General features: G+C 34.6%; 1 protein-coding gene across 2 annotated transcripts in view; it reads right to left on the reverse strand.

Moving 5' to 3' along the window:
- Positions 1–7,582, reverse strand: part of LOC123554697 (uncharacterized) — a 43,527-nt gene extending 35,945 nt beyond the window's left edge. For both annotated transcript variants that reach the window (XM_053547806.1, XM_053547805.1), the window contains exons 1-3: positions 7,454–7,582; positions 2,868–6,557; positions 303–854 (exon numbers count right to left, since the gene is read on the reverse strand). In XM_053547806.1, the coding sequence (XP_053403781.1) occupies positions 303–854; positions 2,868–6,557; positions 7,454–7,520 (4,309 nt within the window). In that variant the 5' untranslated portion in view covers positions 7,521–7,582. The remainder of the gene's footprint in view (positions 1–302; positions 855–2,867; positions 6,558–7,453) is intronic.
- Between the last annotated feature and the right edge of the window lie 11,494 nt (positions 7,583–19,076).

A 19,076-nucleotide genomic window follows, 5' to 3' on the forward strand; every position in this document is an offset into this window, starting at 1 on the left:
AACATTTAATGAAAGCAATGATAATGAGAGCAGACAAACATTATTGTGTAAGCATTATTTAAAATAATAAAATTTAACATTCTCTTGAAACTGAATTGAATTCATCATTTTTAATAGAATGCATATCTTATCTTTTAATTTTTAAGATTAATTTAGATACATGTTTTGACTCCAAATTCCTCAATAAACATAGATAGAGTTCTGCTTCGCTTCGTCATAAAGAAAACGAATTCAAAGTATTCGATTAACCAAAATATTTATATTTCATCCCGAAAATCTAAAACGGACTTGTAAGTCCCTACCAGGAATTGCGCAGACTGGTTCTCCGTGCCATTTTCCATCAGCTTCACAGATCACAACTTTGACCGATTCATTTGTTAGTTCTAGACCGTCCACGCATGTAACAGACAATGACGAATTTAACGTCGTTTCTCCATTTTGGTCTACCACATATGTGTTAGTGATAGGCTCATGTATTCCACAGTCTGTACAGGAGACATTTACGGTTGCACCAGCGGACTTCATTTCGGTAGCATTAGCAGGATCACCTACAACAACAGCACATGTATACAGCCCTTCATTGTCACAGGTAACGGTTTCGAACTTCAGTGAAACGGAAACTCCATCACTTTCCAGCGTATGGTCGACAGTGTAGTTTGTATCAATTGTTCGATGATTGACGGATCCAGTGGAATTAGAGATCATGAAAATTGGATTGAAGGGAACACTATCATCTTGATCATTCTTTGTTAAGTATACTGTTTGCCAGCCCGGATAATCTTTCACTTCGCAGGTTATATGTTTAGTCTCCCCCTCGTCAAATATAAACATGCTTTGTGTAAAAGATACGGATCCTGAAAGATATAGGCTCAGCACATTTTACTGCAAATTCAACAGAATCATGATTATACATTGAAATTGAAAAATAAGACATATCTTATAATAAATAAGGATACACGTATTTATGTCTTGCATGTATTTATATACATTAAGGTAGGTTTAAGAAAACACATCCAATATTTATTAGTACTAGTTTATCGAAGCAGAAATATAAATGAATTTCTCCTTCAATTGTCAGATAATATTGACAAATAATCTCATTTGCACATATAAACTGACATTCTGGCATAAAACTGCTGTTCTTGCCACTTTTCGCGGGTGTTTTATCAGGAGAGAAAATGTGTTTTAAAGGAGAGATTCTCACGCTCGTGTGCTGTTAAAACATATTTTTTATATAAGCGCGTTTCGTGGAAAAGCGTAAATGTATTATGTCCCAAAGCAAAAATGACGTCAACGTTAAAAAATAACTCCCGCGCATTTCATGGTAATTTAAAGGCTCACAATGCCCTTGTTTAAAATGTGGCTGCCAAATGTTCCATAAAATGCAATGATTTCTTGTTAAATCCTATTTCAGACACTGTGAACTCATTAATATTCGTGGGGGACTAATTTTCGTGGATTTCGTGGTTGAGTTAATCAACAAAATTTAATCCCAACGAACAAGTAAAATTCCTATTCATTTTATGTTCGAAAGTTGAAATCCACGAATTCATATCCCCACAAAATTGTTGTTTTGACCAAAACCACGGAATTTCATGCTCATGAAATTTAATGATTTTACAGTTATTACTTTCTTAAACAATTGTCAATGGATTTAATATTGCTGAATATACTAGGAGTGTGAGTATAGTGCGACCATCTAAATTTGGGAACTTTTTCAGCTGTTCTTTAGCACATTTGACCCTATTTGCCTTTTGCTCCAAGGTCAACATATAACGCACCCACCTGACACAAACCGTTCTTAAACCAAAGTGCTTTGTGAGAATCTCGAGACTTATTCCTGTTGAGATGCAAAGAAACGACTCTATCTCGGACACCGTGTACTTCACATCTTCATCAATCAGGCGTCTTACAGCAGCGATGTTCTTTGACGTCAATACTGTTTTGGGCCTGCCAGGATGAGCCCTGTCTTTAGGGACAGTCTGGCCATTTTTAAATTTACGAACCTACCTGTAAACAGTTTATGCTGATACTGCAGACTTCCCATATGATGTATGAAGTTCACTGGATATCTGCTTTGCAGGTACTTTTAAAGAACAATGTATTTTAATGTACGCTCTAATTTCAGACTTTTGTTCGCTTTTCATAGCTACATGCATTTTGCTTAGTGTATATAACTCCATATAAAACACGAGTTTCTTGTGTGTCAAACTTATATAGAAGCACGCGGTTGTGGTTAATTTTAGAATGGCCCTCGTACTATGCAAGTGTAGGTTACTAACCCGCGAAGAACAAAAGAACAGTTGTGTGAATTGATTTTGAAACGTTAAAAAGTGACGTTCAAATGTAAAAAAAGCCGTTAATTTAATCACAAGCTTTAGTCGCGCATATAAGATTATATCTCCTCCGTGAAGATGGTCTGACAGCATAAAACCTGGTATGTGGAATTAGGAACGCAATATAAGAAAATGGTCAGTTTTTCAATTGTGAAGTGACCGGTTTATTTTTAATTGTGACGTAGCCGAGCATCGACCTCTGCTATATAGTGACAACTAGCCCGGACCCCGGCCTGACAAACATAGGTACGGTTAACAAAATCATTGACGTCTAAAAGGTATGAACTAGGCTATTTGTCCTATCCATGTTTTATAAACATGTGTAAATACGATAGGATATAATATTTTGCTCATAACTTTACATAGTTATCTCATCAGACATCTCAATTACTAGAATTAATTTAGTCGTCGCAGAACATCTTACTGGTCTGTTTCCAATCTTTCAACAAACAACAAGCAAATGCATGTCAATTTAGTAGCTCAATATTTATCATTCGTTCGAACTTATATTTAAAGGACTTATATGCTTACCAGGAATTTTACACTCGATGTGTCCATTCCATTGTCCATCTGCTTCACATGATACTGTCTTCATCGAGTCATTTGTTAGTTCAAGGCCAGCTACGCATGTAACCGATAACGAGGTATTATACGTAGTTGTAGAGTTGGCTTCAATAGTATATGTCTCGCCCCTCGGCTCATATGGTCCACAGTCTATTATCTCACAACTTGGAAATTCACCCCAAGTTCCGTTTGCTAAACATTCCACTTTACTGACGCCGGATAGCGAAAAACCGTCTTGACAACTCACTTGTACAACATCTCCAAACTTATAACCGTCAGTTGTCTGGTTTCCTATGCTTGCATTGTTTGGTACCGTGAATTTTGAACAATTTACAGGAACGCAGTTTGGAATATTTACCCATTCTCCATCGCTCCCGCATACTGCTTGCAATCCTTCAGGTGAAAAATGTCCTTCGTCACAAGTGATATTTAGTGCGTCACCGTATGTATAACCGGTAAGGTTCTGCTGACCAACTGAGGCATTTTGTGGTACTTGAAAAGATTTACAGGATACAATACTGCAAGAAGGAATAGCTGTCCATTCACCGTCAGCTGTGCAGTTCGCTTGTGGATTTCCGGTTAAGTTATATCCTTCTTCACATGAGAATATCACAGAATCGCCAAATACAAATAATGAACCATTTACATCGCTGCTTTCAACTTTCGTATTGTTTGGTACTTCAAATTCAGGACAAGTTTTTGGTTTGCAAGAAGTATTGTTCTCCCAATCTCCAGATGCATTGCAAAAAACAAAGCCATCGCCTTCAAGTTCAAATCCAATCGAACATGTGATATTTATAATGTCTTCAAATACTCGACTCGTTGTGTCCTGGTTACCGATTTCCACATCAGGAGGAACGTGAAACTCGTTACAAGTAACAGGATTGCACGAAGGCACATTTACCCATGTTTTATTTTCACTACATTTTGCCTTAAAGTCTCCAGATATTTCAAATCCCTCATTACATGTAATGTCAATTGTATCTTCGAATAAATACGTGTCATTATCATTCTCTAATATATTAGCATTGTCAATTTCGGGTAAGTTACTACACTGTACCCGATCACAGTTACCATTAACGCTCCAATTTCCATCCAAACATTCGATAATTGCGTCTCCTGACAGGTCATATCCTATTTCGCAAATAATCGTATTGTTAGTTCCTATATTTGTATGGTCTGGTGGTGTATATGTGCCACAATCAGTCTTCTGGCAAGATGGCAAATTATCCCAGTTTCCAGACGTCAAACATGTGACATTTTCTTTTCCCACTACATCAAATCCACTATCACATACTATAAACGCTACACTGTCTACTGTTGATCCTGATTGGTTAACAATGCTTCCATTTTCTGGTGGTTCAATTTGTCCACAATCCTTTGGCTCGCACATTGGTACACCACTCCAACTTCCATTTTCCTGACAATATACAAGATGTTCCCCGATCAAGTTATACCCATCCATACATTCAACAACGAACGAGCTATTAAATGTTGTCTTGTCGAGTCCAATGAAATTACCATTTGTGGTTTCGTTCGGTTGGCCACAATCCTTCGGCTCGCACATCGGTATATCACTCCAACTTTCATTTGCCTGACATATAACGGTTCCGTTTCCGTTGAGGTCATATCCATCTCTACAAACCAGTGTAATAACAGTTCCTTCAATTGTGTCATTTATGTTTACCGCTTCTTCTGCATTTTCAGGTATCCTTAGCGTCCCGCATTCAATTATCGTGCACTCGGGCTTGTCTGTCCACGAACCATTAGATAAACAGATGCCCTGACTTTTGCCTATTAATCGAAAATGTTCGATACATAATATTTCAACTGTATCTCCATATTTCGTCCCTGTCTCTGACGAAACATTTCCATTTTCTATGAAACCATACGCTCCACAGTCTACCTTGTTACATCTTGGAAACTCGCTCCAATTTCCAGAAATGCAAGTTACAGAAGAATTTCCTTCTATTATGTAACCCTCAACACACTCGATCTCAAAAGCACTGTCACTTACATTTGAAACCATGCTGTTATCGGGTTTTGCGAAGTCATCTGTTGAGCAATTAACAGGCACACATTTCATTGTTGGCCATGTACCATCTGCGTAACAAGATATATTACTATCACCAACCAAAATAAAACCATTTTCACAGGTGATAAAAACTGCATCGTCAAAGTTAAGGCCGGTGATATTTAAATCTTTCTCTGCATGTTCGGGTAACTGTAATGTACTACAATCAATGGGTTTGCATGTCGGAATTTCGGTCCATGATGCATTCTCTTGACATCTCACTGTGGAGTTACCTTGAATTTCATATCCACTTCCGCATTCCAAAGTTACGGTTTCACTGTAAGTATATTGTTGTTTGTCCGGTTCTAATTTTGCTTTATTTGGTACATCAAAAAGTTCGCATTCAACTGGAGAACAAGTTGGTACCTCTTTCCAAGTTCCATCAGTTTGACAACTAATTGTTTCTATACCTTGAAGCTCGTAACCAATGTTACATTTAATCGTTACATTTTCGCTGTATAAAAACTGGCTTTTGTTAGGTGTAGATTCAGCATTTTCTGGTATAACAAATAGATGGCATTCTTTATGGGTACATGTTGGCACACCGGTCCATGACCCATTTGCTAGACAACTAAACGTGTTCTCACCTTGAAATTTGTAACCATCGTTACATTCGATTGTTATGTTGTCAGTGTATTCATACTGTTGTTTGTTCGGAGAAATAGCGGCATTATCGGGCTTGGTAAACTCTTCACATTTCACAGGTTGACATTCTGGCAGGTTTATCCATGTTCCGTTATCTTGACAACTTATTGTTGCATTGCCTTGAAGTTGATAACCTGTGTCACATTCTAATGTAACGTTTTCATTGTATACAAATTGACTTTTATACAAAACAATGGCTGCATTATCTGGCACAATAAGCGGCTCGCAGTCCACTGGATAACATTTTGGAATGTCGTTCCAGGTTCCGTTCGCTTGACAACTTATTGTAGCATTACCTTGAAGTTGATAACCTGCATCACATTCTATTGTAACGTTTTCCTGGTATACTAATTGGCTTTTATTGGTAGCAAAAGCTGCATTATCTGGCAAAACAAGTGGCTCGCAGTCCACTGGAGAACATTTTGGAATGTCTTCCCATGTTCCGTTCGCCTGACAACTAATTGTAGCATTACCTTCAAGCTGAAACCCAGTGTCACATTCAACTGTAACGTTTTCGTTGTATTCATATTTCTGTTTGTCCCATGAAATAATGGTATTAACTGGAATGTCTGATGCATTGCAGTTTACGACAGAACAAACAGGGGACTCACTCCAAGACTGGTTGGCCAAACATGTCACCGTAGATAAACAGCTATCTAGCTCGTAACCTGTTATACATGTGATTTCAATGATATCTGTATATGTGCGACCAGTGGTATTTGAGTCTATTTCAGAATTGTTTGGTGTTATAAATTCTGGACATTCCTTGGGTGTGCATAATGGCATGTTTCCCCAGGTCCCCGGTGTGGTACAATTAATCGTTGCATTCTCTGAGAGTTCGAAACCTTCATCACATGTGATATTTAGTGTTGACCCATATTTGGTACCGTTTGACGTTACAGTTCCGTTGTTTATGACAGGTTCATCACCACAGTCGACTGAAAGTCAAGTATGTATAATGCATGAACTACTTCTTGTGTTACCGATGCCAGATAGTAACCATTAAGAAGTTTCGTTTCTCCTGAGAAAACTAATAATATGATATTTTATTAGATATTAGCAATCCGGAAATGTGTTCGATAGGAAAATTTGACCTGACGCTCTTTTTTACATCTACTACTTATGAAATAGATCAGATACAAAAGACACTAATTATACTGCATACATTGACCTATGGTGTCATATTTCGATAGGTAGCTATCGCGATACTTAAAACAATATTTTGATAAAGCGAAGTTTTCTGAAAAGATTATCTCAATAGTCCAAGGTTTCCTGGAAATATTATTGCGATAATTTACATTTTAATCTCGATACCATTTGTGTAAGTGCCCACAATTGCCCATTTACTAGCTAGATAGTTAGATCGATATTGTCAGAAATTATCTTGATATTACAAATTTTTCTGAAAAGATTTTCTCAGTAGCCTCAAGTTTCCTGAAAATAAGAAGCACATGTAGAAAAAAATAATTTATTGCGAAAATCTTTTCAGAAAAATGGACAAAATTGCTTGTAATTTTAAGATATTATCGTTATAGCTACCATCTATCTTGTGGCAGTTTGAAGCATAGATGCGATGTTTGCGCGAAAACATTTTCAGGAAACAGATTAAAATATCTAGAAATTATTATTTATTGCTGAAATCTTTTAAGAAAAATGTACACATTTCCTGGAAAGTTTACAAAATTATCGTGATAGCTATCTAGCTATCTCGTGACAGAAATATGCCAACATATTGACCATGTATTTAAAACTTTTGCTAAAACGTCTGCGTATTCTACAAAGAAAATTTTAATATTAGCCTGATTTTTGTGTATTATATATGACTTAGACTTACTTTGAGTGCAGTTGTCAGATGAATCGTCATGGGTTCTGTCCACTGGACACTTGCAAACCCCATCCATACACTCAGAGTGTTTGGTAACACATCGTTCGTTATTAGTACCTGAGCATGTCCCGTTGAACTGTATCTCTAGGAATGTAGGAAAATAGACCTGAGTGTTTATACGTGATGATAGCAACCTGTGCTGTCGTAAGTGAGTATACGATTTTATTGTTTCATTTAACGTGTATTGTTATTTCAGTTGTCCTGAGTTCAATTTCTGTTGTCATGAATTCATTTGTATGAAGTTCCATTGGTATACAAAACGTATATTTAAAATAGTGGAATGAGTTTATGCTACAAACATCCAATGCACCAGTAATACAGTATAATCATTTGTTCAAGGGCGCGTAATTCTAACTAACTAACTCTAAAAATGTATCACACACATCTTTGCTTCATGGCCATCATGCTTATGAAGTTTAATTGAAATCCCTTTATATACATACTTCAAACTCCCACACACCAGTTTTATGACAGTAAACATATTTTGCCTAAGCCCAAGGGCGCATTATTCTGCTATACCTGTAGCCCTAAGATATATTCCGCACATTTAAACTTTATTGGGATTGTGTATAAAAGGTGCCATTGCCATGCCGTTTAAAACTGGATGAGAAATTAGCTCCACATGTCTCAATTTCAATGGGCATTATTTATCCAACGAATGATCACATTGCCCAGCAACATAGGGGCATGTCCAATAACTTCTATTCTTTGAATAATCGAGATAAAAATTACATAAGTGACAATATTGTAGGGATTGGCTGTCTGTCTGACAGTACATTGGATATAAATTTACTCAGAGCAGATTCTGACAATGCACTGGCTACACAATGGCAATATACTGGCAATATACCCATCTTAGCAATTTTCACAGCAGAACAAATATTACAAGACACCTTATCAAAATGGCCAAGTGTTGCATTTTTCCCTCCAAAACTATTTTCAGTTTTCAATAGTTTTCCAGCACTGATGGGCACATTGTAAAGGTACTTTTTCATCATTTTACAGTTACTTGTTTTCATTGTAACACAGATTCTGTCCGCAACAAGTATTTTTGCTAAACAGATACAGAAATTTTAAAAGTCATGTATTTTCGCTACCCTGTAAAATTAAACTTGCAGATTTACCATTTCCTTTGGTTTCAATGTTATGTTATTGATAACTGAAATATTGCAAATCTGAATTTGTATTAAAATTGAGTCACAAGTAAAATGAAGGTTTTAAGTCACATTAAAATTCATATTTTAAACATTAATAAGGATAAATAGAAAAAAATATATACTGACACTAAACTGGAAACAAACTTCCCGTACACTGACAATGCTATGACAATACAATGGTAATAAAGACAATTTTCCTAGGGGGAAATAAAAAAAATTAGTAACACTGAGTAGTAAGCGATATATTGGGATACTAGTCCATCTTTAGCTCAGTAGGTAGAGCGTCGATCTACGGAACATGGGGTCGCGAGTTCGATCTTAGGACAGGGCTTATGTTCTCCGTGACTATTTGATAAATGACATTGTGTCTGAAATCATTAGTCATCCACCTCTGATTCAGGTGGGGAAGTTGGCAGTTACTTACAGAGAACAGGTTTATACTGGTACAGAATTCAGGAACACTGGTTAGGTTAACTGCCCCCTGTTACATGACTGAAATACTGTTGAAAAACAGCATTAAACCCAAAACAAACAAACAAAACTAGTCCATCTGCCATACTAATGTATACCCACTGTTACATGACTGAAATACTGTTGAAAAACGGCGTTAAAACCCGAAACAAAAAAACACTCATGTATAAGTGCTCATAACTTTGTACTGCATAAAGGAATTTAGTTAAAACTTTAAATAATGATTCCAGTTTGCTAAAGTGTTTCTCTTGTCCATGTAAGAGAGCCTGGCATGTTGTGACTGACTATACACTGACAATACAATGACAACACACTGGCAATATGCCAGTGTGTTGTCAGAAAAATATTTCCAGTTGACTGGCTGTGCACTGACAATACAAGGACAACAGACTGGAAAGTCCAAAAAGCCGCTTGTTGTCAGTTGTGTATCCAGTGTGTTGTCAGATTGACATTGCATACCAGTTTGTTGCCAGATTGTTGTCAGTGTTTATTTCCAGATACCTCTATATAATTTAGCTCCTTCAAATAGTTTTATATAAAAAATCAATGAAATTTTGTTAAAACGTCATTACAAACATCACTGACAACAAACTGTATATAAACTGACAGCAGACTGGAAGTTAAATTTTACAGCTGGTTTTCAGGTCTGGAAATCAGCTGACAAGCACATGGACACATGATGGTTATTAAGTGGCAACACATTGGATCAGTTTATTGTCAGCTCTGGAAATAGGCTGGCAAGTAACTGGATTTTAGAGTATTATTGACTGGAAACACACTGGACATAAACTGACCACACACTGACAATAGGGAAGGTTTTTCATAAGGGCAGTCCATATCTTTGTCATCCATGGATGGATTTTCAAATAACTTGGCACGAATGTGTACCACAGTAAGACGACATGTCACGCGCAAGACCCAGGTCCGTAGGTCAAAGGTCCTAAACTCTAACATCGGCCATAACTATTCATTCAAAGTGCCATCGGGGGCATGTGTCATCCTATGGAGACAGCTCTTGTTCCTATAATTATTATGTAATTAGAGATCATTTTTATGAAAAAAAAATATTTATTACATAGAGGTGAGACCTATCAGAATTGTATATATTATTACTTTTTATAAAATTTTCTTATTATCTCCCCTCCTTTACTACTAAAGACTATTTCAAAAGTTGACTTTTTAGTTTGATTTCAATGTGATTTTTTGTTTTACATTTTCATTGGATACATAATGTAAAATTTCAACAATCTGCATCAGTCGGCAACTTTTATAAAAGTGTATGGTTTTAGAATTAATTTATTTCAAATTTACCTTGATGGACAAAGGGAGGTAATGATAATTTTACAAATATGCATTTCTAATGCTGCATTTCTAATGCAGTTTACTTAAATATGTGATTGTTAGTCCAAATCTTTGACAAATATAATACAATAGTTCTTGTATTCCTGTCATTCCATAGGCTAAGTATATTTGTCAAATTTATACTTGCGCTAAAATAACTTAGTTGGGTAACCAGGATAAGAAAGTAACATTTATTATAAGAACTCGGTGAACACAAATAAATGTAATTTAGTTTTAAACATTTCCAGTACTTGGGCAAACTCTGATTCACCACCTTTAAACTGCAACCAGATTTTTGCACATAGTTACAGAAGCCTTGTATGAGTCTCCCTGGCACCATCAAATAGATCTTAGTTTTGACTTGATTACCCCTCCCAGACATTTTATTAAATTTTAAATTTTTAAATTTTAGTATTTTAAAAAAAAAATCGGGGTTAGTCAAAAAAAAAACTGTTTTTTAATAAGAATGTATATAAACCAAAGTATTTTAAATCCTCCCGTTGAATTATAATAAAAAAATTTATCAACAGTTTTACCTTTAATAGTATAAAATATTGCAGCAAAAAAAAAAGGGGGTCTTTGGAAAGGAAAAGGGGCGATTTTAAATCAGTTGGCCTTTGCTGGGGGTTTTAAATCTCGCTTTTCCGCTTAAAGTGGGGGAGGTGGGGTTCGACCCCCGGCCGTCATACCAAAGACGTAAAAAATGATCCCAGTAGCCCCCTGCTTGGTGCTAGCTTTAAAAAAGGAAACTGGCCTCTTCCTCTCCCTCGGGCCCATGGATTCCACGGAATGAGGTGTCGAAAGTGTTTAAATTTAAAAGTTGTAGAACTTCTTCAAAATCACCTAAAATAAATTATGTAAAAACTAAACCTAGCTTGGAGTGAGAATAATTTAAGAAAGGACGTATAACGGGGGCTTACAGGAAGTCAGGTTTTTTACCTGGGTGCCCCACCCATCCCTGAATAATGCAAAGGGTTTCCCGGGTCGTCCTTCCCCTTTAGTAGCTGTCCCAATAAGATCAAAAACTTTGTCAGCATAACTTAAGATTGAACAAAACAGTACGAATAGAACAATAGAAAAAAAAAAGCTTTTCCAAGAATATTACTTTTAAAAAATAAAAATTGAATTTTGTTTGATTCTTCGTATTGGTCTTTTCCCCCGACATGTGATTTCATAATTCTGTTGGGGAAACGTCTTTTTAATTATTTATACTTTTTTGATTAATGGATCACAGTGATTTAAACAAAGGAAACAGAGAAGATTTCACACAAAATTTTCGAGTCCAAAGAGATTTTTTTCCGAAAATAAAAAAAACCAGGGGGGAAAAAATCCAGGGGAAACATGCCCAAAAAAATATAAAAGGGGTGAAAATTGAATTTTTTGACCTAAAGGTTACACTTCATCATCTTCCGCTTTACTTCTGGGGCTTTCCCCTTAAAACCAATGGAATTTTTTTGCGATAGGGTGTTCCATAGAATTTCTACCACTGTGATTGTAATAAAACTAATTGGTATTAAAAAGTCCACAGTTTTTTTTTTGTTTGGTGTTTTTTCTGGCTGTAAATCTGTCTACAACCCGTTATCAGTGATCTGTTTGCGTCCGGAGGCTTTTTTGATTATTGTTAAGGAACCTGTTCTGGGAGTTTAAAATTAAAGAAAGGGAACATGTTTTATAACATTGATTTTGTAATTCCCTTTTTTTGCCTGTGCTTACAAGCCGGGTACACCTTCCTTTGTATCAATGGGAAACTCGTTCCTTTAAATTTTACTTTGTTTAGGGTTAAAAGACTGGTGGAAGTATGTTTTTTTTTTATTTATCTTGATAGGTTGCTGGAATTTTTCCACTTTTTTTTGTATAGATTATCTCCCTTTTGAAAAAGTTTTTAGTTCTTAATGTTCGTTTTTCTTTAATTTATTTTACTATGCACTAAGTCAGTAAAAATAATTTAATGATATGTCAAGTCTATTTTCTGTTTCAAGCTCAGAATGGCAATGAAATTGTTTTATTCATTTGTAAACTTTATAAAGTCAATAGGGAGCTGGATTAAAGGGGAAGTAATTCCCATTTTTTTAGGAAAAATGTTAATATAAGCTCAGCAGTTTGCAGTCAGAAAGCTTAAGAACAATTAAAAAAAAAATTGGAATGTTTTTTAAAGGGTTAGTTTAAGTTAAAAATTAAATTATGATTTATAAATTTTATGAAAAAATCTTTAAATTGTGTTGGTAAAAAATTTCATAGTTTTAGGAAATCGCATGTGATCTTGGGGGAGAAAAAAATCCATGAATACATAGCTTTAAAAAAAAGTGTTGTTTTTTTTTTCTTTTTGATTTGATTGTAGTTGACAAAGCTTGGAAAAAATTTACAAAAAAAAGTCAGCATTAAAATTTAAAAAGATTTAAATACACGGTATAATTATTACTATTATACAGATGTTTAAAAATTTCTAGTAGCCATTAAAAGTATCAGTTTTCAAAATTGTAAATGTTAAGGACCTTTAAGATATGCCCTGGATTATGGCAATGCTTTCAGACTTCCACATTGAAATATGGAAATAAACCCCAGCACCATCTGTCTGGTGTAAAATTTCTCACAACATGGAGCAAAATTTTCAAATATTTTGCCAATATGTCCAAATAAAGATTCATTTTAGGCTAATTAACTACAAATGGGAACACTTTTCATTTTTCGGAACTGCAGGTTCCGAGGAAACTCTTTTATTTTATGACTCAAACTTTAATTAAAATGAAGTAGTTTTAAATTTAGCAAAAAAAATGCATTTCCATAGAAAAAAACAAAACAAAAAAAAAATCTTTTTGGAAATTTAAATTTTTAGCTCCCTTTGTTTTGACTGCCAAAAAAGAAATAAAACGGGGAAAATTTTTTTTTCCAGTAAATTTAATTTGAAGTTTATAGAACCCCGGCTTTTTTAATTTACTGGGGGTTTACAAAATGATTTTCCTCAAAGCCCTCGTCAAGTTCTTAATATTGTTTTTTTGTTAAATTTCTGGGAAATTTAAAGAAATTATTTATACAAAAGCCAAAAAAAATAAGTTTCTAAGTACATTTGTTTTAGAACCCTTTGGGTTTATGCATGCATAAATATTTATCCATAGCCGTTTTTTAATTTTTGAGCTATGTAAATTTTGGTTCTTTGACCTTGATCGTTAAAAGGTTTTTTTTTTAAAAAGTTTTAAGTTTAGCCGGTGGCTTTATGTTTTTTTGATAAAATGAAGACTAGTAAAAAAATATCGTAATTAATGATAAAAAAACTGGGCAAGAGTCATTTCCAAGGGTGATAATTCCATTTTTGATTAATTTTGAATCGAGGAACTGGAGAGAAATTCAATCAATTTTTTTTTCCCAGTGGAATTTAAGTAAAAAAAGCCTTTTTTCACACATCCCGAAGTCGAATTAAAGGCCAGCTTCTGTTCAGAGATTATTTTTCGAAATTAGGATTGAGAATGTAAATAAAACGGGAGAGTCATTATTAAATTTTGAAGGGAGGGCTTGATATTTCAAGGTTCTGGTTCTCTCCCCATTTTCCCCTAAAGAGGATGGTTCGTATGGGTTTAAATTTTCATAGCGCAAATCAGAATACAGAATATTCGGCAAGAGCTACAGGTTTTTTCCCCGTTCTAAATGCTGAGGGCGAATTTAAGCTGCCTACAGAAGGAAAATGACTCCTTGTATTTAATTTCCTAAAGTACTCTGTATTTTTTTGGGTCAAAAAATTAAAATGGTGGGGGTTGAAGTAAAAAAGCTCCAAAAAAAAAAAATTTTGGGCCCCCTTATAAAAAATTACCAGGGGAGAAAAGAAGATTGCAATTTTAGACGGGACTTTTGCCCCGTTGTTGCAGAATTTGGGAAATTTTTTATTAAACTGGAGTAAGCTCTTAAAATAAATTTATATGTGTAGCTTGTAAAAAAAAATTTAAAACTTTTCGTTTTTAATCATGAGCCAAACCATTCAAGTGTTTTTTTTGAAAGAAAATAACACAGAAAAGAAACCCGAAAAATTTTTTTTAAATTTCAGGGAAATACTACCTTAATTTAAAGGTCTTTTGACGTAATTTAACAAATCGGAAGTTTTGTAAAGAAAAGAAACTCATTTTTTAAGCACTGAATGCAGGGTGCAGTTTTGAAACACCGTTGGGGTTGAAACGAAAAAAATTTTAAATACCCCCAACACTTTTAAATTTTTTAAGATTTTTTTCTGCGAGATTTAAATGTTAGTTTTTTGCGGCAAGCATAAAAATTAATTTTGGGGTAATTTTTTATGCAATAAAAAAATCAAAAAAACTAGTGTGAATTAATTTTGAAAGGGGGTCTTAAATAACCAAATGTAAAAATATGCAAGGGGTACCTATTTAAACATTTTATTGCGCACATGCTTTTGTAAAAAATTGCGTGCAAAAGGGGCTTTTAAAATTTGCAGGAATCCCGTTTTTATTAGTGGCAATTTTAAAAGTTTTAAATCTAAAAATCTTTTTTTTATACTTTGTCACGATTTAATATTTCTTTTCAAAAAGGTATTTTATGTTTACTAAAAATTGATTTTTGGTGTGGTTTTTCATGGAAAAAGTTTTGGCTGCAGCCCATGAACAGGGGTTTGGGGTTTTTAAACCCAAGATTGGGTCATGACTGGACTTAAAGGTCTTAAAAAAGCTTTAAGTTTTTAAAACCCCCAAAATTTATTAACCCCCGAAAAGATAAAAAGGGGAGGGGGAAACAACCCCCTAATTTACCCTAATTTATTGTTGAGCAGAAAAAACTTTAAAAAACTTAACCTACTTAAAAAACAAATTTACTTTTTTTTGTGTTTAAAAAAAAAATATTAATGGGGAAAGAGGAAATTAGTGCATAGAAATTGCACCTTAAAAAGGTCACAGTCATTATGATAATTGTCATTTAAAAGTCCCTTTGCACAAATTTGGGGTGCTGCTAAGTCAATTGATGTTTTAACCCCTTGTTGACTTTATCAGTTAAAATTTTATCTTTTTGATAAAATTTATGCAGCAATAAATTTAAAATTGCTAAAATTTGAATAAAATGATAATTTCGTGAGTATAGAATTTAGTTATTTTGGCCAATTTAATGCCACTTTTGTGGAGACATAGACTTATGGTGGCTTAAAAAGATCTCATGGGGATTAAAAAAAAAACTGAGGATTTGGACACTAAATCTACAAAAGGTAAATCGCCCACAAGTAATGATATCATAGCAGTTCGATGACTAAAGATGATAATTATTTAGCTTTCATATAATGATCTTGTCCTTAATATGACGACTTGAGTAAAGGGGTACAACTTATTATACCATGATTATTGATGAATCAATTGAAGTCATTCACTGAAAGAATAAACTAATTTTTGGATTTGAATTTGTAACTCTTAGTATTTTACTAAAAAAATTTATAAAAACTAGTATAATATTAGCTCCATACTTTAGTTAGTATTTAGCTCGATACCTTAAGTTAGTTTTTAGTCCAACTTTAGTTAGATTTAGCTCCCACCTTAAGTAGTACTTGCCCACATTTTAAAGTTAGATTTACTCCACCCTTAAGTTTTGTTTGTTTGTTTTGGTTTTAATCCCGTTTTTTCAACAGTTTTTCGTAATGTAATGGTGGGCATTAAACCGTGTTCCCTGGTTCTCTGCCAAAAAAACCTTTTTCTTGCAAGTAACTCAAATCGAGGTGGCGATAAATGATTTCAGAAAATGTTAGTATTTAGCTTCACCCCTTAAGTTAGTTTTAGCCCCACCCCTTTTTTGGATTTTTATTATAAGTGTAAGAAATCCAATCTTGCAGGCCCATTGACCAATGCATGTTTCACACCTTTTGTACAGGGGAAGTGTTTTCTCAGAAGTTCTTTGCAAAGTTCATGAGTAATCTAATTAAGCGTATGAAATTGCTACAAATTTTTTGACGAGTTTCCCCCGCGTGCGTATGGGTTATAGTAAGGCATGGAGCCAAGGAATTCTTTCTACAGACACTGTGTTGATCAAGAATTAAGGAAAAAAAAATTAGAAAATGTATTGTAGTTAGGGTTTCGGACCTTTAAAAAAGGTCGAGGGGAAAAAACCATTTTTTTTATTGTCTACCAGTTTGAAAGGGATGCAATGGGTGCTGTCACTTTAAACCCAATTGGGCGCAAAATGCACACTGTCCAACACACCACCTTGGCTGAAGGTTTTTATCGGACTTCAAAACACTACCCTCACCGATGGGGTTGGGGAACCAAACTTGGGGTGTTGAGTTTTCATGCGAGGAAGCCACCAGTGCTTGGAAGGCGGTGGTTCTACCCATTTCTAGTGGTGATGAAAAATGCATGGAGGGCTCTGCGGTTTCCCCGCCTCAATGCGGGGAAATCCCTACAATTGTTTTGGTACAACTTTAAAACCCCAAACAAAACAAAAAAAACAAAATTTCCCAAACTACTGTTGTTTGTTACCCTGTCATTAAGTCTCAGTTTTCCAGTCTGCCTTTTGGTTGGTGACAAAAATTCTCATAATTTGATGAAAAAATGCAAGAGCATTTTGGTCTGACATGACACCCCAGCATTACAGAATCATAGTACAACAAGATAGCATGACAGTACATAACAAAGTTATGACATTAGAGTACCATAAACAGTACAACATGTGACATTGTGTTGTTGGTTGACAAACTGACACTTTAAATACAGTCATAATAGTATACCATTATGGCATTGATTGCCCATGTCACAGCTCTCATATATCATACCATTACGGTTTACTTTCAGCTCACGCTCTTTTTTTATAAAATTTATTTTGTTGTTCCATGTCACAGCCCTTGTTTTGTACTTAAAAGGTTCTTCCATTTGTCACAACTTTTTATCAGGGATCAACACCCTCGTCAAAGTGGGTTTTGAAACCGTTAGGGGATTCTGAAAAATTTAACTTCTGAAAAGGAACAACATGAAATGATTCCCCGCCCAATCATACAGTTGAACTTCGCTCACTCAAACTTTGATAATTCAAACACTACCCTAGCTTCGCAGGAACTCATCGTCAAGCCTCAGCACAATCCCTGCATAATGTATATTGTTATAGCTCAAACTACCGATAACTCAAACAGAATTTGTTGGTCCAGTCGAGTTCAAGAGAACGAGGTTCGACTGTACTCTGTAACCCATTTCACTGTGATTTTTGTCCCAAAATATGGGCCCTTTGGTGCACCTTTTGCAAAACATTAGAATTTCAAGCAGGATTTCAGCAGAAATGTTTTGGGAACACATCTTTTGATTAAATTTTTTTAAGAAATGAAGAAAAACAGGGGAAAGAATGTCAAACAAAAAATCTTTTTTAAAACATCAAAAAAAAATGCTTTCTTTTCGGGATCCAATTCTGTTTTAAGCAAATGGATTTTTTGTTAAAATCACATTTTTTGTTAGTATTAGGTATTCTATTCAAATGATTAGTTCTGATGAACAGCGCTTTCATGAGTAAAATTGAAAAAGTTTTTTTGGTTTTATTAGTAGGTGAAAAATGGCTCAAGATGACTTATCTTAGTCCAAAGCAATTTAACATACTTGTTCCAATGATTTTAATTAACAGAACAACAGTAATTTATGCATAAAATCTGTGAATCTGTGTGTACTGTGAATCATACACATCTGTTTTGATATAGCTTTCAGAGATGCGAAAACCAACCAGCATTAGGGCTTTCTGACCCATACGGGGCCAAAAACAGCCTGCAGTATGCATGGTGTCTGGACGATCTGGTTTTCCCTTTTCATTGTACAGGTGCCGAAATTGAAGAACTAGCAGTATAGATGTAGGCATAAACAAAATGTATCAATTGTGCACTGATCTGGACCTCTGCTGGCCCTAATTTTAGTTTTGCGTACAGCGGCAGTGATATAGCAAACCACAATGGTATAACCTGCTTTGACTGTGACATCATCATTGACCTTGTCCCCATTTACAGATTTGACTGTATTTGTTCCCAACACAGTTTTAGAATTTTTCTTTCCAAAATGGCAAATGTTGCCGTTTCTGGTCCTATTATATATTTATTTTTTTTACCCTATTTTCTTAGAATTTTAATTAACCTTTTACATATCTTAAAATGTTTGAATAAGATGTTCTTTATACAAAAAGAAATATATTACGTCAGTTTGGTGCCAGTGGCCCTTTTAAATCGTATTTTGTAATTAGTCTTTGGGTTAGGACTTTTTTTTAAACCATGCAAATAAATTTAAAAAAATTTTAATTCCGCAGAAGGATTTGGTAGTGTAAATTTTTTAACAACAGATTTTAGTGTTTGTTTAGAAAATCCTTGGGTAAACCCTTTCCCATGCTTGATTTGTCTTTTAAAATTTTGTGAAAAATTTTAAATGAAAAAAATATGTTGAAATGGTCCTGTAAATTTTAGCAGAATCAGGCCTGCATCATGGTCCTAAATTAAAGATTTTGTATCCCAAATATTGCCTATTTTAATTAGCTATATTGAATATTGATAATAAAACAATCAATTGATTTTTAGGGGTTGTTTTCAAAAATTTTAGCTTTTGTACCAGAACTTAAAAAAATACTTAAGCGTTTTTGATCTGACCAAGAAAAAATGAAGCCAGTTTAATCAA

This window comes from Mercenaria mercenaria, chromosome 7, assembly GCF_021730395.1.
Source record: "Mercenaria mercenaria strain notata chromosome 7, MADL_Memer_1, whole genome shotgun sequence".
Taxonomy (NCBI): Eukaryota; Metazoa; Mollusca; class Bivalvia; order Venerida; family Veneridae; genus Mercenaria; species Mercenaria mercenaria.